The sequence below is a fragment of the Leishmania martiniquensis genome, chromosome 32 (assembly GCF_017916325.1).
Source record: "Leishmania martiniquensis isolate LSCM1 chromosome 32, whole genome shotgun sequence".
NCBI lineage: Eukaryota > Euglenozoa > Kinetoplastea > Trypanosomatida > Trypanosomatidae > Leishmania > Leishmania martiniquensis.
The window spans coordinates 391,237-409,522 of NC_090167.1; the positions used below are offsets into that span (position 1 = coordinate 391,237).

Consider the following 18,286-nt stretch of genomic DNA (forward strand, 5'->3'; position numbering starts at 1 on the left):
AGTGAGTCTCTGTCTATCGGAAGGCTCTCCTGTTATCGTTTTCGTTGCTCGGGTTCCCTCTCCTTTTATTCTGTTCTGCTTGCGTGTAGGTCTGCCTGTATGTTTATAAGTGTGTGTGTGTGTTTCTGATCGAGTATCGTTTGTCCCCCTTCCTCCCTCCCTCCCTCTCTCCATACATATTTGTATATATTCGACGGGTCAAACGACTTGCGATGGAATGCTTGCTTGAGCTTCTCTTTTGTTGTTGTTGTTGCTTTGCTTCGCAGTCATTTTTCTCGTCTGTTCTGCTTTTCCCTTTCTTTCCTTCCCCCGCTCCCTTCCCCCGCCATTTCTGCTGCGTTTTCTCTCTGTCTCTGTGACAGTCGGTCTATGCAAGTGTCTGGTGGTCATGTGAAGAATCGGCCGCAGAGGAGGCGACCGGTGATGACAGACCGGCGTTTGTCACCAGCGCTCGCCGCCTCTGTGAAGCTGTTCTCTTCTGCTTCTTTGCGGCATCTCAAAGGTGTAGTCGGTGCGTGACCGTGGCCATCACGTCCGCATCGCACCTGGCGCTTTCTTACGCCGCGTGAAACCTCCTCTAAGGGATCTGGGGAAAGCAGTAGTGTGACATACGCATCTGAGCGGGGGGGGGGCATAGTGGACAAAGCCAACCGAGAAGGGGGAGAAGTCATCTGAAAAGTGAGGTGTTGTGGGATGTGCGGAGAGGCGATGCCAGCGCTTGAAAGCCAAGCGCTCGAGAGACGGTCTTGACGCGGCGTTGTTTTCCCTCGCCCGTCGCTCTCGTAAAGCGACGCACGTTTGCTTTCCGCTCTCCTCACACCTTTTTCTCTTTCTTCACTGGGCAACTGGCCCTCCCCGTCGAATCGCAGAAAATCACTTTCGCCATGTACGCGCTATAACACCACCGTTGACACTCCGTAGAGACGACGCTCTTGCGAAACTGCAGGATACCAGGATGGCGTGGGGGGCGGGGGCGCCTCCACACACATACACACGCAAATTAGAAAACAGCATCAAAATCGGAAAGACGCGTCGCGCTCCAGTTCTTCCTGAGCCTCCCCTGCTACTTGGGTGACAGAGACTGCCTTCGCAGCGATTCGCTGGAGGGCGCGCAACTGAATGGAGATTCATATGCAGCTCCTTCAGAGGAGTCGAACGTATATACATCCACTTGTAGGCACGGGCAGACAGTGAGATCAGTGGTGAGCGGGGCGTGATGGAGCGCTCTTCACCTAAAAAAAGAGTGCCCAATGAGTAATCCCCAACGCGTTCCGCACTAAGGTACGGTGACATTTCCAATCTCTTTTCTCCTCCTTCACTTTCAACAGCCCACGCCGTGCCCCTGCACGTTCAGCTCGACAACGATGACATTGTTTACTGCAGCACAGCGCCAAGGCAGTTAACACTGCAAAATCTACAGCGACGCACATATCAACCGAACGACGTGCTGCTATCGGCCTGGCGTAAGGGGCCTTGGAGGCCTGGCGACCATCTGCTGGAAGCGCGCTGCGGGCGGCTACCCTGGTGGACGCTTGGTGGCGGCGGGGCCATGCCCAGGAGCGCGGCTGCGGGGCTCGCGAGATGGCAGGGAGCCGAGCGTGAGGCGCCGTGTGCCTGTGCCGCCTGGCGATGGCCCCGGGCGGGAGCTGGTCGCGCGCAGACGCCTGCGCACTCGCGGCCCCGCCCCCTCCGCCTCGCATCCGACACCTGGTGGGAAGGCGCGGCGCCGACCGCGCGGTATGCATGCGAGGAGGGGAGGTGGGCAGGGCAGCGAGGGGGCAGGCCCGTTGGACGGCCGCGTCAGCTGGACGGCTGCGGTGTCGCTGCTGCTGCTGCCGCGCAGCGGAGGAGGCGGGGGGAGCCGTGACTGTATGTGCATAGACGTTTGGGCAATGCTCGTCGGCTACGCGGTGTGCTGCGCAAGGATATGCTTTTGGATGTTGCCGTCCAATTTCGTTGGAAGGGGTCAGGCGGCTTGTAGACATGGAAAATTGGAAAGATGCGCATTACAAACGAAAAAACAAGTCATGCGTTTCACTCGTGGCGATGGTGGACGCCTGTCGGGGCCATGAGGAGGTGGCGCCATGCTTTCTGCGGCGCCTCTCTTCAATCTCCCTGTTGCCTGAAAACAGCTCACCGTGAGCTTGAAGGAGCTGTGCTGCTCTATTTCTGGCCAATCGAAGAGGAGAGAATGGCCGGCGTCGGACTTCCTTTCTCTCCTGACGACATGCCGCGCTATAGCACGCGGTGGCGAAAGACAAGTATATGATGCAGAGTCGCTGGCTGTGTGACTTGGCGACACAAATGACAGGATCACATATCCACTTCACCCCTCCCCCCGCACCGCGATCGTCGCTCTTTCTCCACTTCCTTTGTTTGCCGTTGGCGCGTCCGTTTTCGCAAATGCCGGAAACTTCTCGACTGGCAACATATCACCTACTCGAGGAGCTATGTAAAGGGTGGCCGAGGGACCCTGCCCCACGTCCAGCAGCACGCCGTGAAAGCCAGCGCAGAGAGCAGTCGAGGGTATTGGAAAGAGAGACGCAAGAATCGGTCTTGGGGGTTCTGTGCACCTTGTCGTCTTTATCGTTGTGTTTATTGTGGTCGGCTCCCCTCTCCCTCCTGAGCACTGCCGAGCCGCTCTTTGGCGCCGCTGTTGCTGTCGAAACATTCACTTATATACATACATATATATATATATTTTCTTTGGTTGTTCCCTTTTTTTGCTGTTGTTTGCTGTAGTTTTGAGAGAAGGCGTCGACTCCATGCTTTCCGCTATAGTTTTGTTTTTCGTGTGTGTATTTCTGCATGCGTTCGTGGGGACTCCGTTGGTGTTCACCCTCTCTGGTTGGAAAGTATTTCGGCCGGCCAATTCGCCTCTTTTGTGTGCGTTTGTGTGTGCGCGTCTGTGTATCCTTCACTCCCCCAACGGCACACAAAGAGTGACTTCTAGGTGCGTTTCTGTCGTTCGCGTGCTTCGCAGAGACGCGCGCACCGGTATAGGGAGACGGCTTTAGGTCTTGGGCGGGGTGCCCTTCGCTCGCAATGGAGCTTACGCTCAACCAGGCAGCGGACATCGCGATTGTGTCCAACTACTATCCCCCAGTGGCTGCGAGCGCCATCTCATACGCCATCAGCAACTTCCTCCCCTACGCGAGCAACTTTCCCAACTCGAAGGCACGACTGACGCCTGGCAAGGGCATTGCCGAGCCGCTGCACCTTGAGTGCTTCTTGACAATCCGCAAGAGCCCGCAAGACACACGCGGCACTGCCCTGCTAGTCGTGATCTCCTTCACGGATCAGTATCCGCAACAAATGCCGTCTGCCGTACTTGTGCCTCCTCCTGGCGGGGACAAGATCAAGCACCCATACTCGATCATGTCCGAGGACGGTCACATTCAGTTAGAGTGCTTGTCATTCCTGCGCGGAGTGGCGCGACCGTACCCGTTGCTAGACATTCTTCTCGCCATCAGTGAGCAGTTCGAGCTCGAGTATCCTATCGTGGGAGCGAACTTCAGTCCTTCTGGGCCAGTGTCCAGCGAGGCGGCCAGTGCACACAGTGCTTCCTTGAACGGCATAGACTCGGCCCGCCAGGCGCTGATGCAGGAAGCAGCGGAGCGCGTCGTAATCGATGTGAACGAAAAAGCTCGAAAATACCTTGACACGCGCGAGCAGGCGCTGCTCTACTTGCACAGGCTAACGGAGTCGAACCTAGAGTTGCAGAAGGCAAAAGAGATCCTCATCGCACACCATGATGAGCTAATGGAATACTTGCCGAGTGTAGGGAACGTCAGCTCACTGATTCGTCAGATGGACGGACGCCAGGACACCGTGGAGGAGCACGCCAGCTGTCTCGTCCCCGCTGATCCCCTCCAGGCCCGCGCGCTCGAGCTAATGGCAGAAATTCATGCGGCGGACGACACACTGTCGTTGCTGGAAGAGGGACTTAAGCGGGAGCTGCTCACCTGCGACGAGTACGTAAAGCTTGTCTCTGATGTCGGGCGGGAGCAGTTTGTATCGCGACACTTGTACTTGAAGGTATCAGAAAAGCTCTGGAGGAAGAGCGCTGGCGCCGCGTCCTTCACTCCCGTCTCGACACCACCACCTGCTACTTCCGGCACATTCGCCCCACAGGTGCCGCCCCGACTAGCGCCGACAGAGGCATTGTGGCTAGAGTTTCCGTCGACTGATGCGGAGATGATTCGTGACGTGTTGGCATCCGTGGACGGTGACGTGACAGTGGCTCGCCAACAGCTCAAGATGATGTTTCCCTAGCGCAGAGATGCCATTTCCCGTTGCGTGCGCCGCTAAAAACGTCCACACACGAACGTTTGGCAGTCCCATGCCCCAGAAGAGGCGTGCGAGCAGTGCGACGGAGCAAAAGAAGCGGATGATGCTCACATATGGCAAAAAGAAAAAGGGAAACTTTTTCGTCTTGAGTGACACTCGCCTCTGCCATTCGGGTCCGCTGCGATGCTTTCGATGAAGTAAAAATGGGTCACATGCATCTCATGCGATGCTCCCGTTTGCCCATATGGCTCTTGGTGTGGCTGTGGCCAGGCGGTGTCCCTACCGGCTGGCATCGACTCGGGAGCGGGGCCGCGGCGCCTTCTGACCTTCCGCAGCCAACAGCCGCAGCGCCAAGAGGCTGCAGCCCCTCCTCTGCTTGCTCCTATTGCGCTGAGTGTGAAGCGGCGGAGCTGAGGCTGAGCCTGCTGCAGGGGCGACTGGACCGGCGAGGACCCCGAAGGTGCCCAGTGGCTGTTGCTATCGGCCTGGCGACCATCTGCTGGAAGCGCGCTGCGGGCGGCTACCCTGGTGGACGCTTGGTGGCGGCGGGGCCATGCCCAGGAGCGCGGCTGCGGGGCTCGCGAGATGGCAGGGAGCCGAGCGTGAGGCGCCGTGTGCCTGTGCCGCCTGGCGATGGCCCCGGGCGGGAGCTGGTCGCGCGCAGACGCCTGCGCACTCGCGGCCCCGCCCCCTCCGCCTCGCATCCGACACCTGGTGGGAAGGCGCGGCGCCGACCGCGCGGTATGCATGCGAGGAGGGGAGGTGGGCAGGGCAGCGAGGGGGCAGGCCCGTTGGACGGCCGCGTCAGCTGGACGGCTGCGGTGTCGCTGCTGCTGCTGCCGCGCAGCGGAGGAGGCGGGGGGAGCCGTGACTGTATGTGCATAGACGTTTGGGCACGGCACGTCGCGAAATGGACTCGCGAAGCGGGGGTCGAGAGAAGGGCAACGTTGTCGTTTTTCTCTTGATGTCACATTGTTTTGTGGGGGATGCACTCATGAGTCGTTTTCTGAAGGCTTTTTGTCCTTCCTGTACCGTCATAGCGATTTTGGCGCCATTCTGTCCTCAGTGTGTGCACAGGAGTCGTGCGTACTTTCTTTCAGCCTTGTTCTTCCCCTGTTGGTTGCCGCTCAGGTGATGAGATGGCGAATGGCGTCGTTTGGGGAGTCTCGTTGAATTCGGCGTGTGTCTTTCCTGTTTGTCACTTCTGCTTGCCCCGCTATTGTGTGTTTCTTCTCTTCGTGTGTCGTGTGAAAGGTGTAAAGGTGCGCGTCCCAGGCGTGTTTCAGCATTTGCCTGTGATTCGCCTTTTTCAAAGGATGGAGAGGGTGGGCTGCGTGGACTCCTGCTCGTGGGTGCGTGTGGGCTTCTTTTTGAGTCCTCGTGACGTTTTGGTTGCTGGGTGGGGGCTTGCCGGTGTGTTTAGGCCTGTGTGTGTGTATGTATGTGTTGTTCTGCCTCGAGGCGAAAGGTCGCCTTGCGACGGCAGCCGCCATTTCTGTCTCCGGGGCATCGTTGGCGGCCTTTACTGTGGTACCGTTTTTTATTTTTCTCTTAGGGGGGCCATTTGCTTCTTCTTGAACATTTTCATATTTCGTCGTTGTCTGTGGTGAGCCTTTGCATACACGTCGTCGATGTGCGCGATAGCGCCAGCGACGAAAACTGAAGTACAGCAAAGAGAGACGCGAAACGAGAGGGAAAGAAAAAACACGCGAGCGTTTAACGAGGAAGGCCCGCCTGATGTTTTTGAGAGAGATCTACATCAAGAATGATGTGAGGTTGGTGCTCTGCTACGCATCTGGTGCTCTTCTCTCGTCATCGTTTCCGGCGCGAACTGGCAAAGGCCGAAAGAGCGGACGTGGTGCCCCTTAACAGGCCTCATGGCTTCTCCCCCTTGGATAACCGAGCACACACACACACACACTCCGTTCTCCCTTCGGCGCATGGCAAAAAGGCGCATCGAACATGTCAATGGGGTCTTTCCCTTTGGAATCAAAGCCTTTTCTTTTTTTTATCTGCGTGCGCAACTCCCATTCTTTAACTTTCAGCTCTCCCGCCTCTCCTCGTCTCACATCCCCTACTTGTTTTTTTTGGCTGTCGTCGACCCTTTCCAGAATAGAGGACACACACACACACACATCCTCGCCGCTGAGCTGGAGAAACGCGGTATCATACAGCGATAACCCCCCTCATGCGTATTCAGCAACATTACACAACAGCTACGCAATCGGTATTCCTGCCGCCACAGATAGACTCACACTCCTATGTGCACGCGCCTCTCTTCCCCTCAAAGGAGCTGGTTTCGTCAGGTCGCCAAACAACGCTGCATAGAAAAAAAAACACTGGAAGCCACCGGCAGAGTCATCCCACTGTCGATAAGGACTTGCGCCCCGGGACACCCTCTCCTCTTATGTGTTCGCATCACCCTTTCCTCGCGTCCCTTCGCCGAAAAGGCAAAGGAACGTTAAGCCATGAGCGTTTCTTCATCGTACAGGAGCGGCCGGTTGCCGCCTCCGGTATCTAGGGCTAGTCTGGACGCCAGCTCCAATCACGCCGCTGCGCTTGCACCGATGGTGACGGTTCGAAGAGGCACGGACGTGGATGTTGCTTATATTGCACAGCCGCAAGACAACCACATGCCGGTACCTCCTTTGCCGCCCTTGGCACCTAGTGGCCTGCAAGCGCTACCAATGCTTCAGGCTCCCGGCAACGATGTCGCCTCCTTGGCTTTGGCACCGTATGCGGGCTCAATGTCTATGCCTTTGTCTTCGAGGGGCCTTGTTGCACTTCCAGCAGCGTCTTCAGCCACGTATTCCTCTGGACACAGTCGTGTATCTTCCTCGACGGCCATGCCCGCAACGCCTCAAGGTGCACCACCCTCGCTGGTTTCTCACGTTAGTGCGCCATTTCTGGAAGACCCCTTGGGCCCATCGCTTCCAACGACGGTAGCGCTCGCGACCCCATCGTTTGTGGAGGGAATGTCCTTAACAGGTGGGGCCGCCGTTTCAGTCCCAGAAAGCGTCCCCCACGCCGTCACGTCACTCTTGTCGGTGCCTTCGGGACACGCAGCGGGCGCTTCAGCGTTGCCGCAGCAGCGGTCAGCGGCGAGAGATACACCCACGTCTCCGAGAGGGAATCCCGCGCTTGCAGCGGCTGTCACGGCCGCGTCATCTGCCGCGCATAGGCATTCGAAACGCCTATGTCATCAGCAAAGGAATTTGGAACAGGCGGCGGGGGAGTTGCTCTCCGGCCGAGATATGCCTAACGACCCCAGCAATCGTTGCGGATCAGCCTCACCGCGCGCTGGCGGCATCAACCGGGGCAGGTCAGACCGTGAAAATGTCTTTGTTGGGCGAAAGACGAGGACCGGCGATTCCTATGCTGGAGAGAATCAGCGGCAGCGGCGCGGCGGTGTGGAGGGGGAAGATGCAGGGCAGAGAGGCTCCTCGCACAGGCGCCCGTCGTCCGACTCTCGCCACAGCCGACTGCGGAAGGAAGAAGGGCAGGCGGCGGCACCTATCTACGAGGCCGAAGGTCGAAGTTGGCCGTCTTCGTCGGTGCCGCAAGAAAAAACGTTGACCTTGCCACAGGGCACTGCTACACGGACTCTAAACAACGACGGCAAGCCAAGAGAAGGAGGTCGAGTCGGCCAAAGTGTGCGAGGCGGTGAGATCGTTCTAGTAACGGGTGCGGCAGGCATAGGTGATCCGGTGGGTGTCACGGCGACCGGCGGGGGTACCTCCCCAAATGTTGAGGGCGAAGCTGAAGCACCTTTCCTCTTCACGAGCCCTGCGGCTCGGCTGCGAGCCAAATACCAGTGCAGGGCTGCAATCAAAGGATCGGCAAAGGCAGACTCACGTCGGTTGGCGCGGAACGCGCTCCAGGGCGCTGCCGAGGAAGGGGATTGGCACGGAAGCGATAGGTGGAATGGCAGCGTCTCTGCTGAGGACGGCCACGCCGATGGTGATGCTGGTGACACGTGCAGGGTGCGCATGGTGCAATTTCGCCCGACTGGTGCTTTCGAGAACGAGGACAAGTGGGCGCAATCATGCCATGCGCGCGGTAGTGTGGCCTACGCTGGTGAAGGGGAAGGCGCTGGTAGCACCAGGTCGTCGCAAGTAGCCGCAGAGAGCGCTTCCGAGGAGGAAGGTACTGTAGTGCTCTTGACGATACGCGGTATGAGCCCTCTGCACGCTGACGTTGGTGTTGTGCACCCCCTCGTGCGCGTGTGGATTGTGAGCTGTGCGTCTGGGCGCAGTCTTGTCGAGGCATCCGCCTCCGTCCCTTGCGCCGTAACACATCCTTTTGATCTCCGTGCTCACAAGACGCGCGCCCCACAGTGGAACGCGCAGGTGGCGCTGCCGCTGAGCCCTGAAAAAATGCGCACCGAGGCCGCGAACGCGATGCTTCTGCTGGAAGTCGTCGACTTTGGCAACGAATCCATTCATGGCTTTCCACTTCTGCGCAACGGACTCTATCCCATCTGCTGGGGGTTTCTCCTGCTGCGTGACTGCACCGGCTGCTCGAGCTTTTTCGCAGCTGATGACCTGCATGTGCAGCTCTACCGCTACCCCTCTCGCAGGCCGTGGTACCTGTCGTGGCTGAGCGCGCTGCTGCCCGTTTCCCTGTCGGCACCAAGCGCTGCCCTGCAACCGCCGGGTTCTGCCATGGCCCGCGGCTTCAGTGGCGGCGACCCGAGCGCCCCCAGTGCGCAGGACGTTCCACACATCTTTGCAGTGTTTGCGAATGCCAACAATCGCAAAATACCGTACGAGGGCTCCATCGTGCTCGACCTCCGTCAGGCAAGCAACGCCACCTTCGTCATGGACACGACCGATATGCTGGCATACGAGGAGTACCTTCTTTCTATGCTCGTATCTGGCGGGGGGAGCAGTGCAGTGCCGCGCTCTTCTCGCTCTGTTGCCGCAGCTGACCGTGATGAGTCCTCGCTTGCTCGAATGACGAAGGAGAGCGACCTGCATGGAGCAGCCGTGCCAGCGAGTCCCTGGCCCCCGGTACTACCTACAGAAACCTACTATCGAATGGACGGAGAGCGGTCATTGTTGCCGCACGAGGTCTTGCAGACGACGGCGGTACTGGGGGCAGTGACGTGCGTCTCCTTTGCCCATAGCGGCTCCTTTCTGGCGCTTGGCGTCTGTCGGCATCTTCAGCATGTCGTGGAGTTGCGCGACCCCCTGCGCCCCGATGTGGCTGCTATTGCCTGCCTCATCGGCCACACCGGTCACATCCACTGCGTCATGTTTCAGAAGGAGGACAACTATCTGCTGTCGTGCTCGTCTGATGGGACGGTGCGTGTCTGGCAGCCGAGATCCTTGGGTGGCGCCCTCACCACCGAAGCAGGCGCAGTGCCCGGCAGCGTCCAGTGCATGTGCACGCTGCCACACGGCTTTCCAGTGTATACGGCAGTGTTCCACCAAGAAAGGATCATCTCGGGCGGCTTCAGCGATCAGCTGCTCGTCTGGGACTTTGAGGTCACGATCGAGGGGGAGATGGAGTGCACGACGGCGACAGAGAACACGACGCTTCGGCTGACCGCCACGTTCACGCACGCGCTCGAGACGACAACACAGTGTACGGAGCAACTGCGCCCCACTAGACCGGTGGTTGGGCAGCTTGTGCAGCGGGTCAACGTGGCGGACGCTGCCGCTGCATGGGCATGCACGGCAGCCATTACGCTTAGCCTTGCGTCGAACGAGCGCAGCAATCGGGTGTGGTCTGTCCACACGAAGGGTCTTGTCGTGTGCTGGCGCGCGACGAGTGAGACTGTGAACCGCGGTGGCGGCGCGGGCCCTTATCTGTGGCAAATGACCCCGCGGCACATGGCGGAATGTGACGGTGCGGCTGAGGTGCAGGTGAGCGCTGCGTACGCGATTGTTACGTGCGGAGGTGCCCCATTTGTCTTCGTGTTTGACGCCACAACGTGCGAGCAGCTGCGCGTCGTCAACACACGACTTCCATTTGCGACTCCGATTCATCTTTTACCCGACGGGGAGGCGTTTGTCGCCGTCATCAGCGACCCATGCCGACTCCTTGCGTGGGAGTGCTTTGACGGTGGCTTGTGTACTCCTGCCTCCGGCTACGGCAAGGCTTCTCCACCGTTTTGCGTAGCGCGGATGGCGTGGGCCGAGTCGCAGCAGCTTGCCGTTTTTGTCAGTCGGTCTCCATGCTCAGAGGCGGAGGTGACCCGCTACAAGCAAGGGCCCGTGGTGCCGGCTGCCGGACAAAGCGCGGTGGCGTTGCACTATTGGCAGCAGGAGCTGCAGTACCGGCAGAGCGAGATGTCGGCTGAAATGACGCTCATCACGGTCGCCGGCACGGCTCGGCGCAAGTCGACAGTCATCGTGACGACAGACACTCACTCCTCAGATGAATTTGGGATGATGTTTGGTGGTGATGTGCAGCCCAAGCGGAAGGCTGCTCATCTGGCAAGGCGGACGCACGCAATACGGCAGCGTGCGGCAGAGCGCGACACACGCAACGCGCGGCTGCACCAGAGCTTCGCCTCTTGCGAGCCCTCGGCGCTCCTCGAGACGTCGGCCATCGCCAGCATTCCCTATGACGCTACCGAAAAGGGGGCTCGCATGAACGCGATTGTGAACTTTTGGCGCGGGCTTGTCAGTCAGCACCGACACGGGGAAGCGCAAGTACACGCGGCGGAGGACGCGTCCGCGCGCGCCGACGCGTCTGCCGCGCATGATGCCACGTCGCGCGCGCTGCACTATACAGAAGAAAACGTTTAGCAGAATGTACACTTCCTAATTCTGTGCTATGCTCGTGCGCCTCCTGCCTGGCCCGACGCGAATGCCCCGCATTCTGCGGCGCACCTTCAAGGAAAAACATCAGATGCGTGTAAGAAGTGATTCACTGCGCGCAGCACGCGCTAGCCTTGATGTGCTAAGAGAAGATCGATGAAAGGTAGGACGCACAGCCGCCGGACGTTGTCCTTCCTCGCCATCTGTGCATGTTTCTCTTTCACTAGACCGGCCACGGTAGTGCGCGAAGAGCCAGCGAACGCGTCTCCGAGAAGGGAAAGGCTGCGGTGACCACCTGTCAGAGGAGGTTGTGCGGCGGGAACAAACGTGGACCAGCGAAGAAACTGAAATCACCCTCGGCTACACTCCCCCCTCCCCGTGTGCCAACACCACTTGCTGGTCCCCTCTGCAATCGTTTCACACTCGTCTGCCAACGCTCTTTCTACCTCTTTCCTCTGCTTCATCGCCCCTCACTTTCCCTGCGCTCCATATCGGCTGCACGCACGTGCAGGTGTGTCCTCCACAACGCAATCCACACAAGTCACTCCTCTTCTTTAGATTTCAGTCGTGTACGTGATCCTTTACGTGTGGTGGTTCCAACCGTGTAATTCACTTCCAGCAGCATACCTTCTCGACCGCCACGGCAACGCTCTTTCTCAGCGGCAACGGCCTGCACACGCGCACAGAGAGAGCGAGACCGAGACTGAAGCGGTGCTACGGCGACGCTTTCCGTCTTGTTTTGCATTGTATTTGGGCACGTTGAAGTCGACGCTCGCCCTGACATCTTTGCAGACAAGCACATATAGAGGCTGGCAAGCACGACACCCATTGGGCCCTTTGCGTACCCCTCTTACCCGCCCTTCCCGACACAGCTTCTTTTTTTTTTCGCACCTGCGCAACGTCGTGAGCAGCCTTTGCATCGCCCTCATCTACATTGGTTGCTTATCGCCACCACTCACCGGAGGATTCCTTTGAAAGCCCTGCAGAGGGACCTCTTCCACACAGATCTGAAGAGGCCGTCACAGGGGGGGTGTTTGCGTGCGCGCCGTTTAGCACTTCACTTTTTCTCTTTCCAACCATGTCTCTCGCGTTTGATGAGTACGGTCGCCCTTTTCTGCTGGTGAAGGAGCAGCAACAGAAGGAGCGCGTTACCGGGGTCGAGGCTCAGAGGGCCAACATCCTCGCCGCACTCGGCGTGGCGAATGTGCTCAAATCGAGCCTCGGCCCGCGCGGGATGGATAAGATCCTGACCACGCCGGACAACGAGGTGGTCGTCACTAACGATGGCGCCACGATCCTAGACCTCATGGACATTGACAACGAGATCGGCCAACTCATGGTTGAGTTGAGCAAGTCGCAGGACTCCGAGATTGGCGACGGCACCACTGGTGTTGTGTGCTTTGCGGGCGCGCTACTAGAGCAGGCAACGGCGCTGCTCGACAAGGGTATCCACAGCTCTCGCATCGCTGAGGGGTACGAGAAAGCTTGCGAGATGGCTTGCAAGCGCCTCGAGGAGGTAGCTGAAACGATTTCGCTCGAGGGGAAGGGGGTGCTACTGCAGACAGCCCGCTCAACGCTTAATTCTAAAGTGGTGAACCGCGATCGCGATCGACTGGCGCAAATCTGCGTAGACGCAGTGCTCTCCGTGGCCGACATGGAGCGGCGTGACGTGAACATGGACCTCATCAAAGTGGAGGGAAAGGTTGGCGGCCGCTTGGAAGACACGTGTCTCGTGGATGGCATCGTCATCGACAAAGATTTCTCGCATCCGCAGATGCCCAAGGAACTGACAAACCCAAAGATGGCCATCCTGACCTGCGCCTTCGAGCCACCAAAGCCGAAGACGAAGCATACGCTGCAGATCAATAGTGCTGAGCACATGCGCGAGCTGCATGAGCAGGAGCAGGAGTACTTCCGCACTGAAGTTCAGCGCTGTAAGGACGCTGGCGCCGACCTCGTGATCTGTCAGTGGGGCTTCGATGATGAAGCGAACTACTTACTGTATCGCAACCAGCTGCCGGCGGTTCGGTGGGTGGGCGGCGTCGAGCTGGAGATGATCGCCATCGCCACTGGAGGCCGCATCGTCCCTCGCTTTGAGGACCTGACGGCGGAGAAGCTTGGCACCTGTGGCCGCGTCCGCGAGGTCGGTTTTGGCACCACCAAGGACCGCATGATCTTCATCGAGAACTGCCCCAACAGCAAGGCCGTCACTGTCTTTATCCGCGGCGGTAACAAGATGATGATTGAGGAGGCGAAGCGCTCACTGCATGACGCCATATGCATGGTCCGTAACCTAATCCGCGACAGTCGTATCGTGTACGGTGGCGGCTCGGCGGAACTGGCAGCGTCCTCCGCCGTGCTCGCCCATGCCGACGCCGTCTCCACAGTGGACCAGTACGCCATTCGTGCCTTCGCGGACGCCCTCGAGTCGATCCCGATCAACTTGGCCCTCAACAGCGGTCTGGATCCCATCCGCGCCCTTTCCGACGCGCGCAAGGCGCATATAGAAGGCAAGAATCCGTACGCCGGCATCGACTGCATGGATCGCGGTACGATCGACATGAAACAGCAGCAGGTCTTCGAGACTTTAAGCGGCAAGTGCTCGCAGCTGCGCTTGGCAACGCAGGTGGTGAAGATGATTCTCAAGATTGACGACGTCATTGTCACAAAGCCGGAGGAAGCGCAGCCGCAGTAACACGATATCTCACAGTAATCGACGGAGTGCGACCAAGCGCGTAAGGCGTCAAGGGATGAGGGCTCCCTATTGGAGGTCATCCATCGTGCAGCCCTTTGGCAGCTCATGCCCCCCTCCTCATTTCCTCTTCCCCCACTACTCCGCAGCCCTCTGCACATTTTTGGTCGCCTACAACACCACCTTCTCTTCACTGAGGAACGACACAGCGGTGTGCGCAGGGAACTGAGAAGGGGCAGAGAGTTTACCGAATGATGACGCGAAAGCTATACACGCGGCGTTGTTTGTGTGTGTGTGTGTGTAAAGAAGGGGAAACCGGTGGACGGCGGCATCAGTGAAAGCCACACCAGCCACATATGAACGGGAAAAGCGTAGAGAGCCGCGTGCGTGTTCATGCCGCGCGTGGAGTGTCTGTGTGTGTGTGTGTGTGTATTGCCTCTCTTATCGACAGGCCTTCGTCCATGCCGTGCCCACGCGCTTGGAGTTTCAGGGCTGAGCTTCACTGCCATCAGTCGTCGCTCTCTCCCTCTACAACAATTCAGTTTTCTTTTTCAGCCGAAGTGAGGACTGCCATGCGTCTGTAGCCGCGGCTGTGGATGTTGCCTCGAGTGTGTGTGGGAGCTCCCTTGGCGTGCGTCTGCAGCACCGCTGTGCCGTGGGCGTTCGTGTATGTGCGCCTGTCGCGGCAGAGAGGTGCCCCATTTCTCACCTCTCCATCGATGGCATGGCGTTTGATACGTAAAGGGAGGAAGGGCGAGTAGGAGAAGGGTCTCAGTGGATTTGTCTCAATCAAGAGAGCATCGCCGCGGCACTATTGACAGCGATGCCGAGGGCTCTTCTCACCTCTTCTTTTGGTTAGTCCGTCATTAAAGGGCGAGAGTAAGAAAAAAAACAGTCGATGAAATGCGTCACCGCCTCATTCTGTTTGCGCGTGTCTATGTGCATGAGCCGCGTATGCATGTGTGCGTGCTGCCGACCGCTAGGAAGGCTGTGGCGTGACGGAAAGCGCAGCAGCGCAAGCGCACACTTTTTTGTAAAGCGACAACAACGAGAGGAAAGAAACAGCAGCAACAAAAAGAGTCTGCTTGTTGGTCCGCGCACAAATGAGAGATATTTTATTGCGTCTATATGAGAGTGCAAGCGGAACGGAAATCGAAGGCGCAAACCCCTTCGCAGGGCTATTCGTGCGATAAAACGGGAAGAATCGGCGGGCAAAGCAGAAAACAAACGGGAAAATAGTCCCCGCGGGGAGGGGCCAAGATGTCCACTGTTCCCCTGCGTCGTCGAGCACGCGCGGGTGAGCAGGCGATTCTCGTGCATTCAAGGAGCTACAGCTCCTCTGAAATGGTGCGTATGCAGGCATGCGTGGTCTGGTGCAGCGACAAAAACGGAGCCGCATGTCTAGGGGTGCGCTGGGCTAACGGAAAGAGCGCCTGGCGTGCTCTGTTTCACCCATCCCGGCTGCCTCCCTTTTTTTCTCGCTTTGTCTTTTCGAAGCGCGAGGCCTGCCTTTCTCTTCCCGGCAACGCGGCGAAGGGGAGCACACAGGGAAAGGCGCTCGGGGTGGGGTTGGGGGTTGGATGGGTTTGCTGCGCCTTCGACCTTAGTAGCCTTAGAAGTATGGCGGGAGCCAACTCAGCGTCGATGCCCTTTCCCAGTCGCTGCCAGGGGCAGTCTTACGGAGAGACCACGCTCGCCGGCGCCAGCGGAGAGGAATGGTCAACAACATGCAGTCTTCGCTGTAGGGTCGCATGTGAATTAGCCGTGCTTCTTCTTTCCTTCCCTCTGTTCCCTTTTATTCTCCGTTGTTCCCCCCCTTCCCCGCCGTCGGTGTGCAAAAAAAAGTCTCCACGACGCTGAACGAGAAGCACGTCAAAAGGCGCCTTTAGACTGTATCGCCCATTATGCTCAGTGGAGGCGCCGCCCGAGTTCGAGGCCGTATTGGGCTGTATGGGCAGAAGAAGCCCGATGGATTCTGATGAAAGGCTCAGGAGGAGGCATAACCGCATCCTGCCTGCACCTGCGCTCCTCCTTCAGGGTGGCATGACTTTCTCTTGATATTGTTTGCCCCAGCAAGAAGAGGGCTTCCCGTTCTCTTCTTCGCACAGCATCACATACTACTGTTCGACAACTCGATGGTAAGGAGCCTCTGAACCGAGTTGCTGCAGACCAACGCAGCCCTTATGCGGCTTTAAAGAAGGGAAGGCGATCGCCCCCAAAGACGCGCGTATGTTCTACACCGCACAAAAAGGACGACTGTGGGGAGGCACCCGTGGGCGGGGCTTCAGAATACTTTCCGCCCCGCGAAGAAGAAAAAGGCAAGCGAAGAGAAGCGCCTCCTGCATGCATGGGATGGGGCTGAGAAGGTGCTCGGGGAGTCGTAAGCCTGCATCACCCTCCACAAGCCCGCGTGTCAGCTCACAAAGCGCCGCAGGAGGACCCGAGACAACGCTCCATGGGTCTCCTCGACGGCGTGCAAGGTCCTCGCCAGCGATGTCGTCCTAATCGAGGAACCCCGCTCCCTAGACGAAGCGCTGCGTGCGCACGCCGCACATCAGTCCCCAGCCTACCATTCTTCACCATCAATGACCACCGCCTTCTGGAGCTGCCCCAGCTACAGGTCGACGGTGGTATGGCGCAAGGGGCTCCGTTAGGGCTTCTGTCAGCAATTCCCGTACCGGTGAGATCAAGGAAGGAGTGCCGTGTGCGGCCTGGGCTTCACAACGTCCACGGGATCTGGACCACCGTCAAAAAGGGATCTCTCGACAGCGACGGCTGCGCTGCCGACGGTGCGGAGGTAGGCGCGCGTATGCTGCAGCTGCTGGCGCGGGCGCTGGCCACCCGCTCAAGGCAGCGTGAGGTGGAATGGGCAGCGTTGAAGACTGGTGTGGCGCATTTGCTGCCAAGGGGCTTGGAGCATCACGACGTGCTCGCAGAGGTGCGGTGTGTGGCCCTGCTCAGCGATGCGCTGGGGTGCCCGCAGTCTTCCTCTGAATGCGCAGAGAGTAACGCTGCGCAGTCGTGCGGTGGAAGCCGTCGGTGCAGATAAAGCATGCGCACGCTCTCCCCATCCTCAGCGCCCCTATGAGGTTGTGTGGGGGTCCTCACGAACCAGCCCTCATGAGCGCAGTGCTCAGAGCGACCAGTGCAGTACCATTTTTCTTCAAACGAGGCAGCTGAACCGCGCCTTCATGCGCCGGGTATGCCGTAACGGGGGGGGTCCTGTAGTGGAGCATCTGGTGCTGTCCGCATCAAAAGTGGTGGGCTAGTGAGACGGTGCTCGGTACCGAGGGCCACGCCCCCCCTCCTCCCCCCTGTGGCCAGCGGCGGGATCGCCCTGGCGTTGGGTCGGAGTACAAAAACCAGCAGAACACACCCGCGCCGCTCCCGATCTGCGCTGTGTAAAGAGCTTGCAGGCAATGGGGGCTCAGACGCAATGGTGGATGACAGGAAGAAACGAGAAGGCATTGGACAAGTCATGGTGTGCGCCGCCGCCAGTCTCGGAGCGGCGCTACGCTGCTCTCGTACAGGCACTCGACTCACGGCGTGAGGATGAGGGGCCGTCGGACACGCCCTAGAAACCTTTCCCCAAGGCGATTCCGCGCACGCAGAAGAGCAGCGCAGGGCCCTCCTCTCCCCTCTGTGCAGGTGGGCAGCGATGCCTTTTGCCGAGTTGTGTGTGCATGGCGAGGTGCGCAGTGGGAAGGAGCAGCGGGTGCCGTGCCTTCGGAATCTGTTTGACAGGCGCCCCTCCAACCGTTACCGGCCATCAACGTCCCCCCTCCCTACGACTCGGCTGTGGTATGTGCGAGTATGCCTCGAGACATTGCCGGCAGCAAACATGGTGGAGTCGAGCGCCGCTTCGAACCCTCTCAGCGGATCGCCTTCTGCAACATTGCCTCACAGAAGAAGAGTTGCCTCAGTCAGTGATTCCCTATGTGGCTGCGCGACTAGACCGCAGAGGCGTGTGCATGTGAGTGTGTCGATGAGCTCGGGTGCACATCTGAGGGGAAGTCGTGCTGGACAAGTGTAGAGCCTTGGCGGACCTGATCGCGCCACTGTTCACGACGCCTCTTTCCTCACCTGGCACCGGCGACCGCTCTTTCGCGCTGGAGTGAGGTGTGTGTGGGTGGGGTGGGTGGGGGCAGCCACGAGGCCTTCTCCGCTCTTCTCGGCGCTCCTTGCGGGCGGAATCCGGATTGGAGCGCACATGGCGAGCCGCGCGCACGACATCGACAGGCCTCAGCGAATAGGCCCCATCGCATCCACGCTTCCTCTGGCACCTGCCCCAGTATGGCTCCCTCCCTCGCGACACGACACTGGGAGGATGGGGCGCAGTGATCTGTCCCCCCCGGCATTTGAGTCAGAGGACTGTGGTCGATAGCCGTTGCGGAGAAGAGGGCCTCGAGGCGCTCGGAGCATCTCCGTCAGGCCATACCGACGGTGGCTCTTTCTGTCGTTTCTGTGGCATTCGATCCCTTTTCCACGAAGGAGGAGGCGGCAGTGCGCTGATACATCGACAGCGCAGCAGTCC

At 59.0% G+C, this 18,286-nt stretch overlaps 3 protein-coding genes across 3 annotated transcripts; all 3 read left to right on the plus strand.

Annotated features, from left to right (window-relative positions):
* Positions 1-3,045: 3,045 nt before the first annotated feature.
* LSCM1_01742 (uncharacterized protein) lies at positions 3,046-4,275 on the plus strand (the record flags this gene model as incomplete). The annotated part of the gene is made up of 1 exon (XM_067319342.1): positions 3,046-4,275. One exon carries the CDS (start codon positions 3,046-3,048, stop codon positions 4,273-4,275), a length of 1,230 nt encoding a protein of 409 aa, XP_067175891.1.
* A 2,582-nt stretch (positions 4,276-6,857) lies between these two features.
* LSCM1_01743 (uncharacterized protein) lies at positions 6,858-11,048 on the plus strand (the record flags this gene model as incomplete). Its single annotated transcript, XM_067319343.1, has 1 exon — positions 6,858-11,048. The coding sequence occupies one exon, from the start codon at positions 6,858-6,860 to the stop codon at positions 11,046-11,048; it is 4,191 nt and encodes a 1,396-aa protein (XP_067175892.1).
* A 1,090-nt stretch (positions 11,049-12,138) lies between these two features.
* Positions 12,139-13,755, plus strand: LSCM1_01744 (uncharacterized protein; the record flags this gene model as incomplete). Its single annotated transcript, XM_067319344.1, has 1 exon — positions 12,139-13,755. The coding sequence occupies one exon, from the start codon at positions 12,139-12,141 to the stop codon at positions 13,753-13,755; it is 1,617 nt and encodes a 538-aa protein (XP_067175893.1).
* Positions 13,756-18,286: the final 4,531 nt, after the last annotated feature.